This window comes from Coprinopsis cinerea (genome assembly GCF_000182895.1).
Source record: "Coprinopsis cinerea okayama7#130 chromosome 10 map unlocalized cont3.10, whole genome shotgun sequence".
Lineage (NCBI taxonomy): Eukaryota > Fungi > Basidiomycota > Agaricomycetes > Agaricales > Psathyrellaceae > Coprinopsis > Coprinopsis cinerea.
In genome coordinates this window covers 1,173,552-1,194,087 of record NW_003307535.1, presented here as the reverse complement: position 1 = coordinate 1,194,087, position 20,536 = coordinate 1,173,552, and the positions used below count along the sequence as shown (strand labels likewise).

Genomic DNA, 20,536 nt, shown 5'->3' with positions numbered 1-20,536 from the left:
GAGGTTGCGGGGGACTGGCCAGTTGCGGACGGCTTCGACCTTGGCGGGGTCCATGCTGACTTCGCCCTCGCGGATGATCAGCCCGAGGTATTCGATCTCCTGACGTTCGAACTCGCACTTCTCTGGCCGGAGATACAGATCATGCTTCTTGAGGCGATGCAGGACTTCGTGTACAACTTGCCGGTGCTCGTCGAGTGTGGCCGTAAAAATGAGGATGTCGTCAAGATACACTGCAACCTTCCCTCCAGCGATGAGGTCGGAGAAGATAGAGTTCATGAGAGCCTGGAATGTTGCCGGAGAGTTGGTGAGGCCGAAGAACATAACGAGTGGTTCGAAGAGACCCTGGTTGGTGGCGAAGCGCGGCCTTCCACTCGTCTCCTTCCTTGATCCGGATATTGTTGTAACCCCAGCGAACGTCGAATTTCGTGAAATACTTGGCACCGCGGAGTCTGTTGACGATGTCGGAGACCAGGGGGAGGGGGTAGCGGTTCTTGACGGTGATCTCGTTGAGCTTGCGGTGATGCGCGGTCAGGGGTGGGAGGCTCTAAAACCACACACACACCAACCGAACCGGCAGGTGAAGGTAAAGAAGTAAAAAGAAATGAAAAGGCTAATCCTCTACACCCAACCAAAGACTACGTCTAAGGCCAAATGAAGTTAGACTTCACCCAAAGGAACGACGGTATGTAGGAAGGCACTAGAACTAAACAAACCCTTAACAATGCAAAGGTTCGAAGGGGGGTGCACGGGAGTGGGCGGACAGTAGGTGAGAAGGTAAAAGGTAAAACAAGAGCTTGTAGGGCTCAAGGCGCGAAGTGATAAGTCGTGCAGAGGCAGACCACTAGCTAGACTAGGGTACCACCACCTCCTCGCTACTGAGTAGTCGAGAAAATACACAAAAGAGGTCAAGGAGACACACGCCGGTGCTCACAGAAAACCAAAGTCGAACACGCCGGGACGACTGTTACCAAATCGATCTACACCGAGTCGAAGTGGCCAAAGAATAACCCAAAAGTCGATCTACGCCGAGTCGACAAACCTTTAACGTGCTGAGTCGCGCCGGACTTCACGGAGTCTTATCCTGGAGAAAAGCTGCCAGCGATAATCTGTAGAATTCGAGCGAGAACTAGCTAGCTTTTATACATGAGGAGAGTGTTTGGTGTACTAAGGCTGTAGACAAACAAAGACGGAAAAACCAGGAAGACTAGGTAAGACAGGCAGACTAAGAGAGACAGAAATAGAACAGAAGAAACACGAGCTTCGATAGATAGGATAGAAATAGAACGGTTCGAGTATTAGGCGCTCGTAGACGCGCGGTTACTTTTGCTTAGGCTTGCCTTATTAGGGCAGCCGAGGACGGCTTGTGGCCGGGCGCCTTGCCGTGATCGACGCGGCCATGACCCAGTTCCGGTTCCATAAGGGGGAACTCCACTTCGCCACCTGGTGGGTCAGTACTTTGATCGACATTGCTCCACAGGAGCTTAGTTATGACTCCTTCGGCGGAGAGCCGTCCGCGTCTAGACAGTCCCGAGGTCCGTTACTGATCGGCCGAGGTCTCATCGTAGACGTGGTGCGCTCCACCTTAGACTTGGCTCTCTCTCTCTTTGGTCGTCCCGCTCCAATGCCGTGTGTCGGCGTCGGGGGTCCTTCCGGTTGGTCCATCAACTCCAATGACATTTGCTTCCGCTAGGTCGTCCGAATCGGAGGAACCAGTCTAGACTCTTAGACTTGGTGATCCGTTAGACTCGATGCCTCGACTAGGTTCGTCGAGTCGTCACGTCTAGGGTTATAGTTGGTTAGGCTTTTGCCCTATGAGCTCTGCTGGTACAGCTAAGTCCTCATATTCAAGTCGCAGGTGGGTAGAGTTCGCCCTGGTTCAAGATCTAGGTTCAGACCCGAAAGGTAACAAACCATAAGACTTAGACGTCGCGCACGAGTCTTAGACTTAGGGCTAGGCTTCCCTGCGGTACCTTCGACTAGAGTCTCTACTAGCGTTTTTGGTAAGGGCCTGCGCCTTAGGCTACTCACAAAGGGTTCGCTGCGCTTTTGGTCTGGGGTTTCATCAATGAAGACTCCTTAGTTGTAGGCTAGACGTAGACACTTGTGACGAGTCTAATAGAGCCGTTTGAGCTCAGTTTGAAGTCTAGCCGCAAAATCGGCGTATCATCTCCCCCCAACTTAATATTCTGACTTCCACGTCAGTTAGTCGGCGCAGCCGTCCCAGATTCTGGTTGTCCCTGACATGCCCAACTCTTCGAGAATGCGAGTCTCGACACTTGGTCTAAACGGACCGTTTAATCACCGAGTCTGGTTGGTGTCCTGCTTTCGAGTCTAAGTAAACTACGGTCGAGAGACCTATAGTCCTCCCTAGACTTTGCGGTAGTCCTGTCACGGGCTTTTTATCGCACTCCTTGTTCAACCGGACGCTCCTCTAGCCTCGAGGCTGGATAAGTCGCCGGTTTGTCTTCAACTTTCCTTTCTTAGGCTGAAACATGAGACCTTGGCCGCCACTATTACGTTTTCGTGTCATAGCGGTTTCCAGGCCTCATATCGCCCATCTCTTGGTTCTGCCTTGTTACCAGGCTTGGTTTTCCGCAGAACATTCATTTAGATGCTTCTTTGGAACACCAATTTTTGATTTAAACCTGAGGTCACAGAGGTCGAGTCCTCAGGTTCCTTTCCTTCCTTTCCTCACCATGGCTCGCTAACAACCAACCCTCCAAAAGGTCCAAGAAGCCACGTTCCGACCCTTTGCTCCGAAGCCTTAAGCCTTCCGGTCCAATCGGTCAACTGACTCTCTGGCTGGACCGTGCTATCAAGCTTCGACGCCGTCCGGACGACGAATCGCTAACGGCGCTGTCTAGGTCAGTTCATGCCGACTGGGTACGTTCGGTGGGTCGTTTGTTTTGTCGGATCGTTTTCTGATCCCCAGTCCTCGTCTTCCAGAACGCGCTGGTCGACCCTGACAATTCTTCCCTTGCGCACGACCTTGCCTACTCGGCCAGCCGTACTTTCGCGGCCTTGGCCACCGACGCCGAGTTCCCTGAGCTTGTCCAGTCGGGGTGGATCCCGCCGAAACTATAAGGCTCCACACCCTCCCTGCGTTGAAGAAGGCGAAGGCCGTATGGGAAACTGTCCTTGACACTGATGGGTTCCGCGATTGGGTGGAAGACCTCGAGCGTAAGGCAGGTGAGTACCAGTTTCTTTTCTTTTATCCTTAAGCTCATCTCCTTCTTCTAGATGAGCGGGCAGCTCAAAAGAAACGTCGTGCTCTGCCAGCGTCGCCGCCGCCAAAACGTCAACGTCTCGCGTCACCCGACTCTGTCACCCTTTCTCGTCCTCGTCCCGGCCGCGCCACTCGTCCGCCGCCTCCTCCTTCTTATCCTTCGCCTCTGGCCAAACCCACGCCCAAGTCGTCGGCTGGGCCTGCTCCCATGGCCTCTTCGTCGAAGGGCAAGGCCCCGCTGGTCTCGCCCTTCAAGACTTCTCGTGTCGTCGAGTCTGACGACGAGGAGGAAGAAGCGTCTTCCGAGGAGGAGTCTTCTGAGGAAGTCGAGGTTGTCGAAGAGGAGGGAGAGGGTGATGACGAGGACGACGAGCTGGTCTCTGAGAAGGGCAGGGCTAGCAGCTCCAAGGCGTCGTCCAAGAAGCGCCGTCGTCGGTCCTCCTCGAGCTCCGAGGTTGAAGAGATCTCTGCGCCTCCTCGTCAAGATCGAGAAGGGCGTGAAGGCGCCCCCTAAGGCTCTTCCTTCCGCGTCTTGGGCTGCCGGTTCTGTAGAAGAGGACGCCTCGGTCCTGCACGGCAATCGGTTCCAGGCTGTGGCCGACCTGTGCCTCCATGAGGAGCATCTGGGCCCTGCGGTACGTCTCCGACTTTTTACTTCTTCGCTTCTCGTTCTGAACTTTATTCCCATCCAGTTTCGACCGCGCTGTTCAGTTTGCGCGCTTATTCAGGGCCCCTCGGCTAACTGCGTCGGAAAAGGCTGCGACACCAAGTGTTCGAGGTGCGCCTCGGGCCTTAGGAGTTGTTCCTGCAAGCTCGTCGACACGCCTAGCGGTCAGGCCAAGCGCGACAACCACCTCTGGATCGGTGCGTTGGCCGCTCCCTACGGTAAGCCTTAGTTTTCCTTACTTATTTGTCGATTTCTTCTAACTTTCGCTTTTTCTTTTACAGCTCTCGATTCTAAGGTCAACGACATCATCGACGCCTTCCACACCTGGCAGGCTCAAGAACGACTCGCGGCGTCCACCGCTCTGAGTCTTCGTCGACACGTCGTCTGCCTCGTCGATCGCCTTTCGCGCGCCGAAGTCGCTAGGGGTCGCCCGTTTCTCCTCAAGCACGTCTTTGGTACGGAGGAGAACCTCCAGGCGTTCGAGAGGATCCGTCGGTGGCCATCGCCGAGCGCATTACTCCTTCGGATGCCGCTGCCCTCCGAGTCTCCGTGGATAGTCTGTGGAATTCCTTCCGCAGATGCACGAGACTCTGTCGGCTAACGAGGCGTCTTCTAGCGAGCCTGCTGCTCCGGCCGACGTTCCTGCTTCGACTCCCCTTGGTTCCCCTCCTCAAGATCGTCAAGACGCTGAGGGTGAGTTGGAGGCGGCTACAGGTAACGTCTCGGCTTAGGTGGCGCCTTTCTTTTTCGTGTTCTCGACTGTCGGCGGCCTTCGGGCCTTTATCTTTTGTACATCTCTCGCGGGCTACGGCCCAAATTTTAATTTACATCGTCTTTTCTTGCTCGGGTGATTAGACTTTTACTATAGGTAGTTAGATACCTTTCGTAGTAGTAGGAGTCTAATCGAATTCTCTTTTGCTCTTGGTCTATTATGTGCGTGATAAACCTAAGAGTGGTTTTTGAGAAGACGTCTAGTCTTAACGACTAGTCGCGTCCGGGTGTCTGATGCCCTTATAAGTCTTTGTCCAGAAATGGGAAGGAACTTCGGTTCCCAGAATATCCGGAGAGCCTATTTTGTCTAAGCCCCCAGACGCCTCCGGCTCAAGTTCCTAGTACAGAACTGTGGAGACTAAACCCAGCGATCGACAAGACGCTTTCCTAACAATTGAGTTAGTCGGGTCAATCGATCGACGGCTTTTCCTCAGCATGCGACATGGCGCCACTTAGACTTATTCCGCCCCGGTTGCTACCAGAGTTCGCAGTAACGGTGAGCCTCCGCCGACTGTGTCTAGGCCGCATTCCAGTATGCGTCATAGGAAATTTTCCCAGGTCTTGAAGACTTAAAAGGCGTCGTGGAGGCGGAATCTGTCAGACTCCATCCCTCACGACTTTCGTTTCCGCCCTTCTTGCTAGTCTTCCCTATGTCGAATATCGCTTCCATTGCTTTCTGGCAGCGCGAGCGGACTGCTGTCCGCGACTCGCTTGAAAACCAAGTCAAGTCTCTGGCGATCTCTCGCAGAGCCATGACCGAGAGTTTTCCCCAGCGCAACTTCCCTGAGGCGATGCTCAACTTGGTCGAGCAGAGTTTCCAGCAAGTCTTAGCGACTATCGTGAGTTTCTGCCCTTCTTCTTCGTTCGACTTCTGACCGAAGTCTTCTGGCTTTCATCCTTGTAGGCGCCGTATCGGAAGCCTTCGACTGCTTTGGAGAAAGACTCCGAGTTCATCAGTTGGGCTTCCAACATCCGAGCTGTGCTCATGGGCTCACAAGGATTGGGCTCGTACGGCCAAGCAACCTGATCCGCCTCAGCTGTCGTCGTACCTGAGCGACTTCAGCGACATTGTGTCGCGAGCTAACTCTACCACGACACCTCCTGCTTCCTCTTCCCGTAAGGGTAAGAAGCGCAAGTCGGCCGGTGCGTTTCCTGATCCTTCCTGATCTGTGTTGCTTGCCTATTAACTCTTTCTTTTCGGCACATGTCTAGCCATGGTCGTCGACATTTCTGACACTGATGGAGACGATGTCGAAGACACCCCCAAGGCTTCGGCCACCAAGACGGTTGACAAAGATCACGAGGTACGTCTTCTTCGACTTCACACTTGTGCCTGACTTAGCCGTACGTCGTAGATGGCTGACGTCACAGACAAGGAACCTGAGGCTCCTAAGTCTGCCGCTGAGGTTGGTTCCCTCGCTATTCCTGAATGGTGGTCGTCTGTTGACTTCTTACATCCAGCCCGAGCAAGAGAGCCTCCCGTGGTACGTCTCCCATACTTCATGGTACCGCGTCTAGACTTATGCTCGCGCGCTTATCATCAGATTTCTGCGCTCTCCTTCAAGCGGACCAAGACCGAGCAGAAACAGCTGGCCGAGGTTCAAGCCAATTCGATTCAAAAGCTCCCTTTCTTTCCGGATCATGCGATTGTCCAGTCTGGTAAGTGCCTAGTCGAATTGCCTTCTCTTTCTTGTCGACCTAGACTTACCACTTTTTCTGTAGGCGATTTGATTGCCCTACAGAGCGAGTGGTTCGGCCAGATCTTGGATCGTGCGAAGACCGTGCTTTCCGAGTACGATGTCCTTCGAGTTGGTCCCGAGGCGGCTCGAGCTATCTCGGACTCTCTTCGTCGCGAGATGTTGATTCGTGCGCACGAAGTGGGGACCTTGCTGACTTACATCGATCTCCTTCGCAAGGAGTGGGATCGGATGCAGGAAGTCTTATCGACTCAGCCTTCGGCCTCATCTCCTGCGAGTGTAGCTCCTGCGACTACGACTCCTGCGACGTCTTAGACGCCTCGCCTTAATCTTTTCGCTAGAGCGTTTGTAGTACCTTAGAGGTTTTTCTGCTCCGGCTTTTTCCCTCTTTGTGAATATATCGCTCCTTCAACCTTTCATCTTATTGAGACTTAAGGCGAAATCGCGAAAAATTCAGGTCAGCTTCGACTTGTACATATAGAGTATACAAGTCTTCGCTATGTATGGTATACTCTCTCCCCCCAACTTAAAAATTTCAACCGTCCTCGGTTGAGTCTAGTCTTCTTTTTCAAGTTCGGCTTCGTGATTGAGCATCCTCTTCGAGATCCAGGAGTTCGCCCTCGACTCGCTCTGAGCCTTTTGGCATGCCCTTGAACATATAGTCTTCGAGTTCGTCTCCGGGACCGGTTTCCTCTATCATCTCTTTAAGTCCTGAGGCGCCCAAGTCAATGACTTTATGGACGTTAGACGGCAGTTTAATTTGTTTCCTAGCGTGGTAAGGGACTAGCCTGAATGCGGCCACGCTGGACTGGTGCACTGACCCGTCCATCTCAGCGACGATGTATGCTCCTCCCTTGTTTCGGGCAATGACGACTAGGGGACCCAGGTACCTTGGCTTCATTTTCTTGTCAAGGCTACTCTCGATCGCTGTGTTTCGCATCAAGACGAGGTCACCCGGCTTAAAGTCAAAGTCTTTTATGGTAGCCTTGTGATTTTTCTCGTATTGCGCAACCCTAGCTATCTTGTCCTTGTGAACTTTGCGCCTCACGTCTTCCACGAAATCTCGATGCTTGGCTAGAGCCTTGGCACGGGCGCCAATCAACTCAGCCGTAGTGGTAAACCCATTAGGAGGGTCTGTTAACCACGTCGCTTCTTGTAGGTCCAATGGAATAACAGGTTCGGCGCCAGTCAACATGAAGAAAGGCGAGCATCCGAATCTTTTACGAACTGTGATTCTGTCTGCCCATGTAATCGAAGGTAGATACCAGTACCACTTTCGCATGTCTCCACTTGTTGCTTTTGCAAGCATGTTCATCACGTCCCAATGGGGCCTTTCGATGGAACCGTTAGCCTGAGAGTTATATCCTGAGATTTGTATTCCAGTTATCCCATATTTCTTCTCAAGCCACTTAGTCGCCTTCTTAAATGGTCCGCCATTGTCAGTGACAATACGGCGCAGGCATCCCCAACGAGTAATGATCTCCTCGTAAAGCCACCTGCCAATGGTTTCGGCGTTCTGCTTCTTTAGTGCTCGCGCTTCCATCCATTGTGTGAGCTCGCATCGACCGTGCACTATGAATCCACAACCATTGCTAGCGGGGGACACATGCATGACGTCTGCGTGCAGGATTTGAAAGACACCTGGTGTTTCGGTCACCGTAGGCGGTATCTTTACCAACATCTTTTGTCGTACCTGGCAGACATGACAAGTCTTTACATACCAGGCGACGTCTCCTTCCAACTCTGGCCACCAGAAGCGTCTAGCTATCAGTTCCTTGGTTGCATATACGCCTCGATGTCCCAAGGCGTCATGAGTTGCCTTCATAATGTACATCCTGCGACTAGGTTCGATGACCAAGAGGTGTTGTCCTCGGTCATTCCTTTTAAACAGTTGTCCCTTCCTTAGGAAGAAGTGACTAGCCGTCCTAACCATAGCAAGATATTCGGTATCCTTTTTCTCCCAGAGGTTTACTAAAAGGTCTCGCCAGCCATTCCTTTTACCCCCACAAGTCGCTTGTCGTAAGCTTGTGCGAACTTCGAACGCCGAGACCCTTGGTACTCAAGTGAGTCTTCCTCCTGCCCTAGCTTTGGGGTGGCGGGCAGTATTTCGAGGTTAACGTACTGAGACCGCGCATCTACCACGTCTAAGTCACACTTCGCCCCCAAGTGAAGCTCGTCGTGAAAGTCTTTCATGACTTGTGCCGATTCCGTGAAGTATCCTCCTCGAGTATCGATGTCATGCTTGAAATCTTCGAACTCGAGTGGGTCAGGATCTTCCGGGGTTAGGCTTCTCATATCCCTTGCAACCCATCAGCTTCTTCTTCTGTATGATCATACGGCGTCGTCGGTTCGTCTCCAGGAAACGCTGGTCGACGCGACAAGCCATCTGCGATTGCGAAGTTTTTACCGGGCACATGTTGTAGGGGTGAAGTGGTACATTAGGATAGCTTCAATCCACCGGTTAATGGTTGCATTAGGCCCATTGCCGGGGTTGTTCAGCATTCCCTTAATGTACTTCGCGTCGGTCTCGACGACGAGTTTCCGACACCCGATCAAGTAGTTACGGTTTTCCTCCAAGGCTCGCATTAGCCCGAAGAGTTCTCTTTTAGGTTGAGAGTACCGAGACTCGCGTTCGTTCATCAACAACGAGCCAAACTTCACATAGTGCCATTTATTCGAGTCTTCTTTGTCCAGGACAGAGATGTAGTACCCAATAGCTTTATATGAAGTATCCACGCTTAACTTTACGCAAGGATCACTGTCGTAGTCGATAGTCTTGAGGACTGGCGCTTCGGCTAGAGCCTTTTTCAAGTTCTCCATTGATGCGACTTGCTCTGGTCCCCAGACAAACGGTTCGCCTTTCCTAGTCAACTTCTGGATAGGGTCTGCTAATTTCGCGTAGTCCCTTATGAACATCCTCAGGGTGCCCGTGATACCTAAGAACGATCGTACGTCTGAGATATCTTTACAGTCGCCCCATTGAGTGATCACCTTGAGTCGATCAGGGTTAGGCTTGCGTCCCTCATACGAACAAATGTGTCCTACTGCAGCAGGAAACTCCTCGGCGCAGATGATGGACTTCTTGCCAGAGAAGGTTCCTCCACAATACCTTCATCCTTTGAACCACTCGATTGACATCTTGGAAATATTCCCAGACGAATCTACGGATTCCGTTATTTTCAGGGATAGTCTCATACCCTCCCTTACCATCCTCGTATCGAGTCTTAGGTCCCCCCAAGATCACGTCGTCGATGTAAGGAATTGTGACATGAGGTATCTCTGGTTGTAAGATGAATGTGACGTCGTCATGGAATATAGGTACTGAGTTAGTCCATCCCATAGGCAAGGTCACAATTCTTAAGGCTCCGAAGGGAGTCTGAAAGGTAGTCAAGTCCCTAGACTCGGGATGTAGTTCCCTCTCGTCGTACCCAACGAATAAATCCATGCAGCCTCCACAGGCTCTGCCGGCGAATCGTGCAGCTAGTTCTTCTGTAGCAGGTGGAATTCCTGAGTGGGCAATTGTAACTGCATTCAGAGGCTCTAGACTATGTACGATACGCAAGCTTTCGCCATCTTTCTTCAAGACACAGAACCATCTAGCACTGTAGCTTGAGTTAGAAGGCTCGTAAACTCCTGCGTCTATCTTCTCTTTTAGGATCTGACAGACTTTTGACATAAGTCCTGGGTGGAATAGGTCTGTTCCTTAGCACCCAAGGAGTGTGAGGGACAGTAGGCATACGAACAGGCGGGAAGAAATCCGGCCGGAAGCGTCCTCTCTCCTTGTCCTCCCAGGCGAAGGCGACGTTATGCACCATGACTAACCAATGCAACAGCTTGCGCTCTTCAGGCCATAGGAAGCCTTCGGGGTGCAACTTGTCCCATTAAGTCTTTTCGCTCTTGTGTGTACCGACCCGTAGGTGTGAACTCCGGTGGGTGGGTAGGTAATTTTGGCATTCCTTCTAGAGGATCGCCTATGATTTTCCGATCGATCCTGAACTCGGAGGGTAAGGTTCCCAGTACAGGCTTCACTTTATCGGCTACTTTCTTGTACTTCTTCCCAGTAGACACGCCTTTAATCTTAGGCTTGACCTCAGGCTTACCCGAAACTGGGTGTGCTTTTGGCTGCTTAGGTTTAGGCTCGTCTACATCCGCCTGTGAAAACACCTGGACTGCAGGTAATTGGTGTGTTTATATTTTGTATGAAGGCAGTCCGACGTTCCACCGGCAACTCATTTATCGCTTGTTGAAGGTACGAAATCGAAAGCCTTCGAAGCGACTTCATCCCAACTTTTCTCATCGCGCGCGCATTGCAAGTAGGCGACTTTCAGTTCAGCGGAGCCGAAAGTCTGCTCTTTTGGGAGGAGAGCCTCGATGAATCGAACTTCTCCTGTCTTAGAGTCTCTTTCGACTACAACCGCGAATTCTCCTTGGTCTTCGACCAAATCCTCGAATTCTGAAAAGAATGTCTTTCCTGTTCTTGCAGCTTCCTCTGAATCACCGGAGGCGGCTGACCACGCGGATAAGTATGCACAGCACTCCTGAGCCCAGTGTTGGGGTCAGTAAGTATGAGAGTCGTGTCTCCGTCACGAGAGTTGTGGATTTCGGTAGACATTACGACGTCGAACAATGGTCCCAGAAGCACCTTTAGGCAACTTTAGGGATGACATGTAATGCATGTAATTGAAGATAGGCGATAGTATTGCCAATCTTGAAGGGTACGTTTCGTGCTAGACCCAAAGTCTTGGCTAGTGATTGGTTCGCCGATTGCAAGAAGACAGTTATAGAGGGATCATACGAGATGTTCTTCTCTTTTGCTACTTCTTCAGACATTGAACAAATCTGGGAGCCTGGATCCAGAAGAGACTCTTCTATTCCAGAGGAGTTAATCTCCGGGTAGATAGCTCGTAATGGAAGGCTTTCCCTAGCTACGACTATGGGTCTGGGTTCTTCGTTTTCAGGCAAAGATTGTACGTATTGTTCGACCGGATCCAGGCATATGATGGCGCCTGGTTCGAAGTCGACGTCATCTTCACCTGCGACTTCGTACTGGACCGTCGGTAAGTCGTTCAAACTTATAAAGTTTTGTGATAAGACTTCCGGAGAGGTCGGTTCAGCTACTTTGCTTTCATCGGACGGCTCCTCGTCTGTTTCGTAGTCTGACAAGTCTAGTCGCCCCGCTAGCTCTCCTGAGTCCCACATTTTAAAGAGGAGACAGGCATGCTTGCAGCGTCGTCTTTCGTCGTCCGACACGTTATAAACGAACTGGTTCAACAACTTTCTCTCTAGGATTAAGTCGTCACCATGTCGAGGCACTTTCCGTTTTGTCACCATCTTTCTCAAGAACTCACGCGCTTCATTCGAAATGCCCATAAGTTTCTGAAGGGAAATGGGGAATTCCAGCTCCAGGAGTTCTTTCCCAATCTTTGCCACCGAGACGTGCTCCTCAACAGGCGCCTTCTTGGAAAAAGCGGGGCCTTGTCGATGAGTCGCCACAAGCGGATCAATCGGTACGTCCTCCTTTTCGGGGTGCGGTGCTAACCGCTTTTGGCGTTGCCTCAGTCTGTTTAGACTTTGGCTTAAAGGTTCCCAAGGTATGGGGTTTTCGGTTGGGGACTTGCACATACGGTCTCATACCACTAGGCGTGGGTGCGGCCGTTGTAGTTGTCTCCTTTTTATTTTCCACTTTATTCTTCTTTTTCACGACTTCGTCATCAGGATCGTCAACTTCCTCTATTGTAACTCGTCTAGACTTCGGCTTGGTCATCCTGGCCTCAGGATCTGTACTACTGCCGGCCGAAGCTTTTGAAGCAGTAGACTTTTCCGTCCTTGGTCTTAAGGAAAACCCGACCTGTCTCGGTCTTGAGCAAATACCGAGAGGTTCTTGTTCATGTCTCCCAGCTTGTCTAGTTGCGAGTCGAGGTCGTCGTCTCGTTCCTCAATGGTAGGAACGCCTTCAGACTTAGAGTCTTTTCGATCCAGGAGATACGTGTGCACGATATCCTTGATCTGAGAGATTTCCGTCTGCATCGTGTTAAAGTCTCCGTAAGTGGGACCGCGGCTGCGCTCATAATCTTCGCCTCCATGGGATGAAGACTCAGATTGAGCCATGGCTTTGCCTTGCAAGTAAGCTCCTTGGATTGTCATGTCCGCAACTCGTTCCTTTTGGCTACGGCCATCGGGTGAGAAGGCAGAGATCCTTTGGTGATTGGAAGAGAGGTAGACTTCTGAGCCTTTAGTGTAGATCTTCTTTTTACGAAGATCATCTAATCGACTCGGGCACTCTCATGACCCAATGATCTGTCGCCATTGCAAATAGAAGCACTGCTGGTCGGAATGTTCCCTTCCCAGAGTCTCTGGACCCCTGGTTAGATCGCATCCTCGACGCGCCGTCCCTATACTGTGTTTCTCTAACCGAGTTTAAGTTATGCGGATTGGAGATTACTATGTCTAGCTTGCCCGCTAAAGCCTCGGTCGCTTCTGCGTTTTTACGGCTTTCAGCCATAAACTGCTCCTTTGTTTCGCGAAGAGATTCTACAAACTTCGCATTCACTCGTTGTTGCTCTAAGACGAACTGCTGTTGTTCTTTGATCATGGGCTTTTGCAAAACGAACGGAAATCACTGTCTGTGGGTTCCGACTTCACAGCTGCCGCTGGAGTAGAGGCTGCCCGGTGGATTTCGATAGAGGTTTCGCATCATAGTCTCTATCCTCTGAAGAAGAAAATCCGCCGTAGGCGTTGTGAGCTCCAGTTTGCCTGGTCAAGTCTTGTGCAATTTCTAAGACACGTCCCCAAGGTACCCTATCTTCGAGCGTTTCCCCATACCAATCCCGTTTGCTAGTCGTACCGGCTGCCTCTGTAGCAGGTTTAGACTCTTCTAGAGTGAGTCTGAACCGTAAGGCGTCTCGGAAGTTTGGACTTAAGCATCCTAGGATGTTGGAGACTATCTCTCGGTTGGTGACCAGAACATGTCCTGTCTCTTTCTGCAACGCTTCCAGTCCTTCTGCCTCGGGTCGGATAGCTAAGGCGAGTCTAGCCATTCGTCCGACATTTACTTGGGATATCTCGCGATGGCGTTTAAAGACATCCATAAGTCTAGGTCGACTTCCGCGGCTTAGGCCTTCTCCTTCCGGATAGTACCTGAGTACTGCTCTTTTGAAATCGTTCCAAGTACTAGTCGCATACTCTGGTATAGCTTCCCATTGTCTTTTCAGAATAGGGTCGTCTATATAACGAGTCGCATAGATTTTCTTGGCTCGATCGGTTTTGACAATGCCCTTGAACAACTGCTCCAAAAGCTCGAGATACCTCACGACGTCCATAGCATCGTCTTTGGATAAGGTAGGTCGATCCTTTTTCGTAATTGAAGGCATGTCTTTATGAGGGATCGCCTCATCCCCAGGAGAAACCTCCTTAGGGTTGAGATTCTCTACGTCTGGCATTTCTACTCGTGTGGGGGTTGGGGTAATCGAAGGGTGAGTTCGAATAGGTTTAAGAGGTCGAATGGATTGTGAAATCCTCGTCGACTTTGGTGCGGATGGCACTGAGGTTGTAGTAGACGTGTTTCGTGGGGGAGTCTTTGGTAAAGACAGTCCTTGTGGAAACAGCGTCTTCGTCAATCGAGGCGTTAGGAGTCTCGAAAGGTGGATCCTCTTCGGAAAGAGATCCGTCGCGTCTAGCACCGATTTCTTGAAGTCCTTGGAGTGCTTTGCGTAGCGCTCGTTCAGACTCAAGTCCTGGCACAACTCCTGCTCTCTGGCTCGCCTTGGTTTTACGGGGCTGAGATGACCTCGACGCCGTGGTATCCAAAACTACGCTTTGTTGTTTCCAAAGGAAGACAACCAATCGTCTCGTGTACGTCTCTTGTTAGACAAGTGACGACTTCTCCTCGACTTGTGCGAATACCAGCTAGGCTAGCAATCGACTACACTCCTCTTTTGTAAACTGAAGCAACCCCCTCGCGGTGGGCATCCAGATGATGCGCGGTCAGGGGTGGGAGGCTCTAAAACCACACACACACCAACCGAACCGGCAGGTGAAGGTAAAGAAGTAAAAAGAAATGAAAAGGCTAATCCTCTACACCCAACCAAAGACTACGTCTAAGGCCAAATGAAGTTAGACTTCACCCAAAGGAACGACGGTATGTAGGAAGGCACTAGAACTAAACAAACCCTTAACAATGCAAAGGTTCGAAGGGGGGTGCACGGGAGTGGGCGGACAGTAGGTGAGAAGGTAAAAGGTAAAACAAGAGCTTGTAGGCTCAAGGCGCGAAGTGATAAGTCGTGCAGAGGCAGACCACTAGCTAGACTAGGGTACCACCACCTCCTCGCTACTGAGTAGTCGAGAAAATACACAAAAGAGGTCAAGGAGACACACGCCGGTGCTCACAGAAAACCAAAGTCGAACACGCCGGGACGACTGTTACCAAATCGATCTACACCGAGTCGAAGTGGCCAAAGAATAACCCAAAAGTCGATCTACGCCGAGTCGACAAACCTTTAACGTGCTGAGTCGCGCCGGACTTCACGGAGTCTTATCCTGGGAGAAAAGCTGCCAGCGATAATCTGTAGAATTCGAGCGAGAACTAGCTAGCTTTTATACATGAGGAGAGTGTTTGGTGTACTAAGGCTGTAGACAAACAAAGACGGAAAAACCAGGAAGACTAGGTAAGACAGGCAGACTAAGAGAGACAGAAATAGAACAGAAGAAACACGAGCTTCGATAGATAGGATAGAAATAGAACGGTTCGAGTATTAGGCGCTCGTAGACGCGCGGTTACTTTTGCTTAGGCTTGCCTATATTAGGGCAGCCGAGGACGGCTTGTGGCCGGGCGCCTTGCCGTGATCGACGCGGCCATGACCCAGTTCCGGTTCCATAAGGGGGAACTCCACTTCGCCACCTGGTGGGTCAGACTTTGATCGACATTGCTCCACAGGAGCTTAGTTATGACTCCTTCGGCGGAGAGCCGTCCGCGTCTAGACAGTCCCGAGGTCCGTTACTGATCGGCCGAGGTCTCATCGTAGACGTGGTGCGCTCCACCTTAGACTTGGCTCTCTCTCTCTTTGGTCGTCCCGCTCCAATGCCGTGTGTCGGCGTCGGGGGTCCTTCCGGTTGGTCCATCAACTCCAATGACATTTGCTTCCGCTAGGTCGTCCGAATCGGAGGAACCAGTCTAGACTCTTAGACTTGGTGATCCGTTAGACTCGATGCCTCGACTAGGTTCGTCGAGTCGTCACGTCTAGGGTTATAGTTGGTTAGGCTTTTGCCCTATGAGCTCTGCTGGTACAGCTAAGTCCTCATATTCAAGTCGCAGGTGGGTAGAGTTCGCCCTGGTTCAAGATCTAGGTTCAGACCCGAAAGGTAACAAAACCATAAGACTTAGACGTCGCGCACGAGTCTTAGACTTAGGGCTAGGCTTCCTGCGGTACCTTCGACTAGAGTCTCTACTAGCGTTTTTGGTAAGGGCCTGCGCCTTAGGCTACTCACAAAGGGTTCGCTGCGCTTTTGGTCTGGGGTTCATCAATGAAGACTCCTTAGTTGTAGGCTAGACGTAGACACTTGTGACGAGTCTAATAGAGCCGTTTGAGCTCAGTTTGAAGTCTAGCCGCAAAATCGGCGTATCAGCGCGGGGCGGAGGATGTCTCAATTGCCTCTCAGTAAACTCTCCTATGGAGAAGGCCTTTTGTAAGTGTCTGCGGCAACACGCAAACCGAAGACCACCTCCATCTACGTGACTTCCAACTGCGACGCACGCCAGCAGGCAGCAGAAGATCCCGTGGTTCCAAGGACATGGGTATGTGCCGTCGATGTTATGGCACTTCAATGAATTAAACACAAGGTCACCCACGGAGTACTGATCAGAAGCATCTGCAACCCTGCAAGCTGTATCCAGAATTAATGGATGACAACGGCAACTGGTATTTCAACACCTCGGTAGCAGAGCAGACCAATGCATGGCTGGGAGGCTATCATTCTATCTGCCGGGAGATGTTGCCAGCCAAGTATGACTTCCTCCTAGATGAATTAATTCGTCTTCGAAATATCCGCATCATTGACCGTCTTCTTGAACGTGGATATTATCCTCACGAACTCTAGATTCTTTACATTCTTTACATTGTATGTTGAATTAATGTTACTTTCATAAAGAGATTCTGCTGGGGTGTAGCATGCATTGTATGAGAGGCTGAGTGTGGTAGTGCGGTAGTGCATACCAAATTCCAGGCTATCCAAACATTTTCAATTCAAGTAATGATATAAACTGGATATAGCCAGTGGCGACACATAGATGTACCAAGTCTCAGCAAAAGCTCGTGGCTGTGAATGGAGATATGGCAAGGTACGAGCAGGAGGAGGTTGAGGTTGGTGGTAGCGCATACCAAATTCCAGGCTATTCAGACATTTCCAATTCGAGTTTTAACATGAATTCAAAACAATAGATGGCAATGCATAGACGTACCAAGTCTCGACAAAAGCTCGTGGCTGTGAATGGAGATATGGCAAGGTACAGGTACGAGCAGGAGGCCTCTCATACTAACACCTTAGATTCAGATGACCAAAGTTCCTACAATACAAATGACATTACTAAACGTAACAGTAACAAATCTATGTTCAAGTAACTCTACTACTAGTCCCAGAAGGATAATCTATTGTAAAAACTATTCTACCAACAGTATCGGTGTCCATCAGGAAAAGGAGGAAAAAGGGTATCGCGCGGATGAAAAGGCTTGAGGTATCACAAAATACAATATACAGGTTGTTTATCGGAGGTATGAGGTATCGCAAAGGAAAAAATGAGGTATCGCAAAGGAGGTAGACTGAACCAAAGGGGGACAAGAATAAAAACAGGAGACGAAAAAAACCAGAAACAAGGTATCGCAAAGGAGGGAGGGACCATAACGGACATATGAAATGAAAAGTGATCGATGAAAGCGAACGAAACCTGCCATAAACAGGTTAAAGAATGGAGACATACCACAGCGCTAAGCCTACTTGGGCAAGGGATGGTCAGGGGCGAAGACGTCCCATGATCCTGCATCGGTTGCACCTTGGGCGATGAAGTAGTCGCGGGTCTTCTGAGATGCAACAGTGGTCCATCGGGTTACTGTGTCATAATAGAGGTTCTTGCTGGAAAGCTCCTCTTGAAATACCCTCTTGAACCGAACTTTGAGGTTCCCTGCCTTCGCTAACTGTAGCCTCTTCATCTCAGCAATCCCACCGGCTAGTTCAAAGCAGTAAAGCCCAGCGGGCCAGTGCGCTTTGTCGCGGCCACGACCAGCTCGAGAGTAAGACATAGGTGGAGGCGATGTGGATGAAGAGATAGACGATGTGGATGAGGTAGCCGAGGTAGACTCAGAGGAGAGGTCGATGAACAACCCATCCACTGACATTGAGGATGAAACCTCGGACGAGGGAGGTGGTGAATGCGAAGAAGGTGCCTGTTCAGAAGTCTCAGAAGCATCAGAGGAGAGGTCAATGAATGTGCCATCCACCGATGCTGAGGATGAAACTTCAGAGGAAGGAGGGACCACCAATGACGATGAAGGTGAAGAGGCTCGGCGAGATCGCTTGGACGCTCTGGGAGTAAGGTCCAGGTCTGGATCTGGGCTGATGAAGCGAGCCTTCCCCTTTGCCTTCAGAAGAATCGGTGTGGTAGGGGACGAGGTGGAAGGTGACAACGTGGCTGGAGTGGTGTTCTTCCTTGACACAGGTGTGCGAAGGTCCTTCCTCTGACCAGGCATGTTCTTCCGCAGATGCACAGGCCTCAGTGTAGCAGCAGCATACATCTTGTCGAAGTCGGGAGTGGGCGCATTTGTTTGGCGGAGGAAGATGTGATCACCATGAGCGACGGTGAAGGGGTGATCAAAGCTATCAAGGGTTACCCATGTGCGTGAAGCGAATTTGTACGTTTGGAGACGGTCTGGGACAAGAATCGCCTTCACGAGCGCAGGGCTATTAGAAATCCTGAAGGTCGGCCACTTGGGGATCTTGGCTCCATTAATCAGAAGCGACAGGGGAGACTCCTCCGTGTTGGTCTAGGGAACATTGGCATTAGCTTCGGCAACTAGATAGGTCAATAAACTACTGACCTTGCACCAATAAACAGCAGTAATTTCGCGCATCTCCTCTGTCATGCGCTTTGACGATTGAGGTTGACGAACCTCGTCCTGCTTCCTCTTGAGCTCCTCCCAGTTCGCATGCCATAAGGGACTGAGGTGTTGAGTGATGCGTGGGCGGGAAGAAGGAGGAAGTGAGGCGATGTCCTGAATTTGGCCATAGCGTGGACGTGCACGGCTGGAAGATGCCAACGGGACGCCAGAGGTAGAGGCCGATGAGGGAGAGGTATGAGAGGCGGATGCAAAGGGAGGGTGTGCTGGCGAGCTCAAATCTGCAACAGTTGAAGGAAAGGAAGAGGAAAGAACCACTGGGGTGGAGGGCACGGCGTTAGGTGCCGGGCCATGAAGCTGTTGCACCGAGATAGACGTTGAGGCAATGGCCCCCATCGCTTGGCCATCGGTGTCTAATGTCTGCATAGAGGCCCGGATACCGAGCTGGAGTTGGCGTTCGTCCTCCGAGTCGTCCCAATCAGAGTCACCTTCCTGGAGGGCCTTGACACGCTGATCCCACTCGCGCAGTCGAGGGTCAAGCGAAGGGGATCGGTCAGCAAGCGCAGGGGCACGGAACATGGTGGGCCCGTCTTCAGGAATTGGATGAAGGCGACTAGGAGGCATGCCTTTGGTTGTCTCGATATCGGAAAAATATCCTAACCCGTCGGAAGAGGAAGAGGGGGAGGGAGATGCTTGAAACCGATTGTAGAACCCGTCCCAGGTGCTGCTTTCCACGGGGCGTTGTGCAGTGTTGAGAGGAGGATGTGATGGTGGAAGCGACGAGGCTAGAGAGGCGGGCTGGGTAGCAGATGTGGGCTGACTTGCAGTTCCAGTTGAGCGATGTCCAGCAGCGGAGCAACCGCCTTGAGCGAGACAGTGCGTCTTGCACATCCCATGCACGCACTGGATATTGCGCTGGCGGCCGCATTTCCTCCCACTCGTGATGCCTGGACAGACCGCCCTTTCGCCAGAGGTCGAGGTCGATGTACTCTGCGGCGTATTGGACCCAGATGCGGCAACAGCTGCTTGGTGGTGGTCTGAGACGGCCATTGCTTGCTGATATGCTAGTCGTTGCCTGGTCGCGTCATAGCTGAACGGGTAGTGCCAATTGCAGGGACGAAGCTTTATACATGGTTAGATGCACCCTACACCCCCAGAACAAGATGGAACGCACGCAGTAAAGATAGAACAAACCAACATATTTGCCCTTGCTCGCTGGGCCCTGGAGCAGAAGTGCTCTGCCGCATTTCTGGCAAGAAAAATTCTCGCCGAGGATTTCGTTGACCATCCTAGGAAAATCGCTCAGAGCGGTTTCGCGAGAAGATTTACCTGAGACCAAAAGGCCCAAGGACGCGGGTACGATGGTGGTGGCGCAGGGCGAAATCAGGTAAGTATCTGAGCCACGACGCGATAAGATGACTTAGGGTCACGCGACCGTACGTTGTTTGGCTGCGTTGTACCGTCCGCAGCGGATGGTCCGCCGCGGATGGCCTGCCGCGGACTTTCTGATTCCTGGAATCTCTGGGTTGCTGATGGCATCGCCGTCGTGGACCTGTCGGTTTCTGCCTTTTCACCGTCATTTCGCCCCATCGCCTCGATCTAACCCAGGCAACGACGCCCAGACGGTCTATTACTGTCTTTCTCGTCGTATGTGATGTGTTCAGTTCGCTAATCCCGCGCCAAATCAGCGGAAAAATACGAGCATCGGCCCTGCTCCCCACCGCCCTCGATAACGCCTCTCAACCGTCTTCATCCATGGGTAAGACGCTTCTACAGTTGTACCTAAGCCCTCTACTGACTCGAAAGCAAACAGTCTTTCGAAGTGCCTATCAGTCTTGCTAGGTGGAGGCGATGTTCCTTCGGAAGCGGTGAGATTTAATTGGCGGCTTGTATCGCCTTGGTTCAAGTGGTGAGTTCCAAATGGATTGTTCACGTTTCAACAGAAGCTGACTATCGTGCTTCCTTCCGTCGGTCATCAGCCTTTCGCATCCTGGGGGGGGGGGGGGGGGGGGGGTCCAAATTCCCTGTATTAAAAACCCCCCCCCAACTCCTGGGCATGGGGGGCAAAGGGCGG

At 51.5% G+C, this 20,536-nt stretch overlaps 4 protein-coding genes across 4 annotated transcripts; all 4 read right to left on the bottom strand.

The window, feature by feature from the left end:
• Positions 1 to 10,204: 10,204 nt before the first annotated feature.
• On the bottom strand, positions 10,205 to 10,973 carry CC1G_15307 (hypothetical protein; the record flags this gene model as incomplete). Its single annotated transcript, XM_002910354.1, has 3 exons — positions 10,205 to 10,513; positions 10,615 to 10,814; positions 10,874 to 10,973. The coding sequence occupies 3 exons, from the start codon at positions 10,971 to 10,973 to the stop codon at positions 10,205 to 10,207; spliced, it is 609 nt and encodes a 202-aa protein (XP_002910400.1).
• Positions 10,974 to 11,005: 32 nt separating this feature from the next.
• CC1G_15306 (hypothetical protein) lies at positions 11,006 to 12,469 on the bottom strand (the record flags this gene model as incomplete). Its single annotated transcript, XM_002910353.1, has 3 exons — positions 11,006 to 11,643; positions 11,710 to 11,902; positions 12,233 to 12,469. The coding sequence occupies 3 exons, from the start codon at positions 12,467 to 12,469 to the stop codon at positions 11,006 to 11,008; spliced, it is 1,068 nt and encodes a 355-aa protein (XP_002910399.1).
• A 530-nt stretch (positions 12,470 to 12,999) lies between these two features.
• On the bottom strand, positions 13,000 to 13,800 carry CC1G_13171 (hypothetical protein; the record flags this gene model as incomplete). The annotated part of the gene is made up of 1 exon (XM_001834130.1): positions 13,000 to 13,800. One exon carries the CDS (start codon positions 13,798 to 13,800, stop codon positions 13,000 to 13,002), a length of 801 nt encoding a protein of 266 aa, XP_001834182.1.
• A 3,543-nt stretch (positions 13,801 to 17,343) lies between these two features.
• On the bottom strand, positions 17,344 to 19,512 carry CC1G_13170 (hypothetical protein; the record flags this gene model as incomplete). The annotated part of the gene is made up of 2 exons (XM_001834129.2): positions 17,344 to 18,390; positions 18,445 to 19,512. The coding sequence occupies 2 exons, from the start codon at positions 19,510 to 19,512 to the stop codon at positions 17,344 to 17,346; spliced, it is 2,115 nt and encodes a 704-aa protein (XP_001834181.2).
• Positions 19,513 to 20,536: the final 1,024 nt, after the last annotated feature.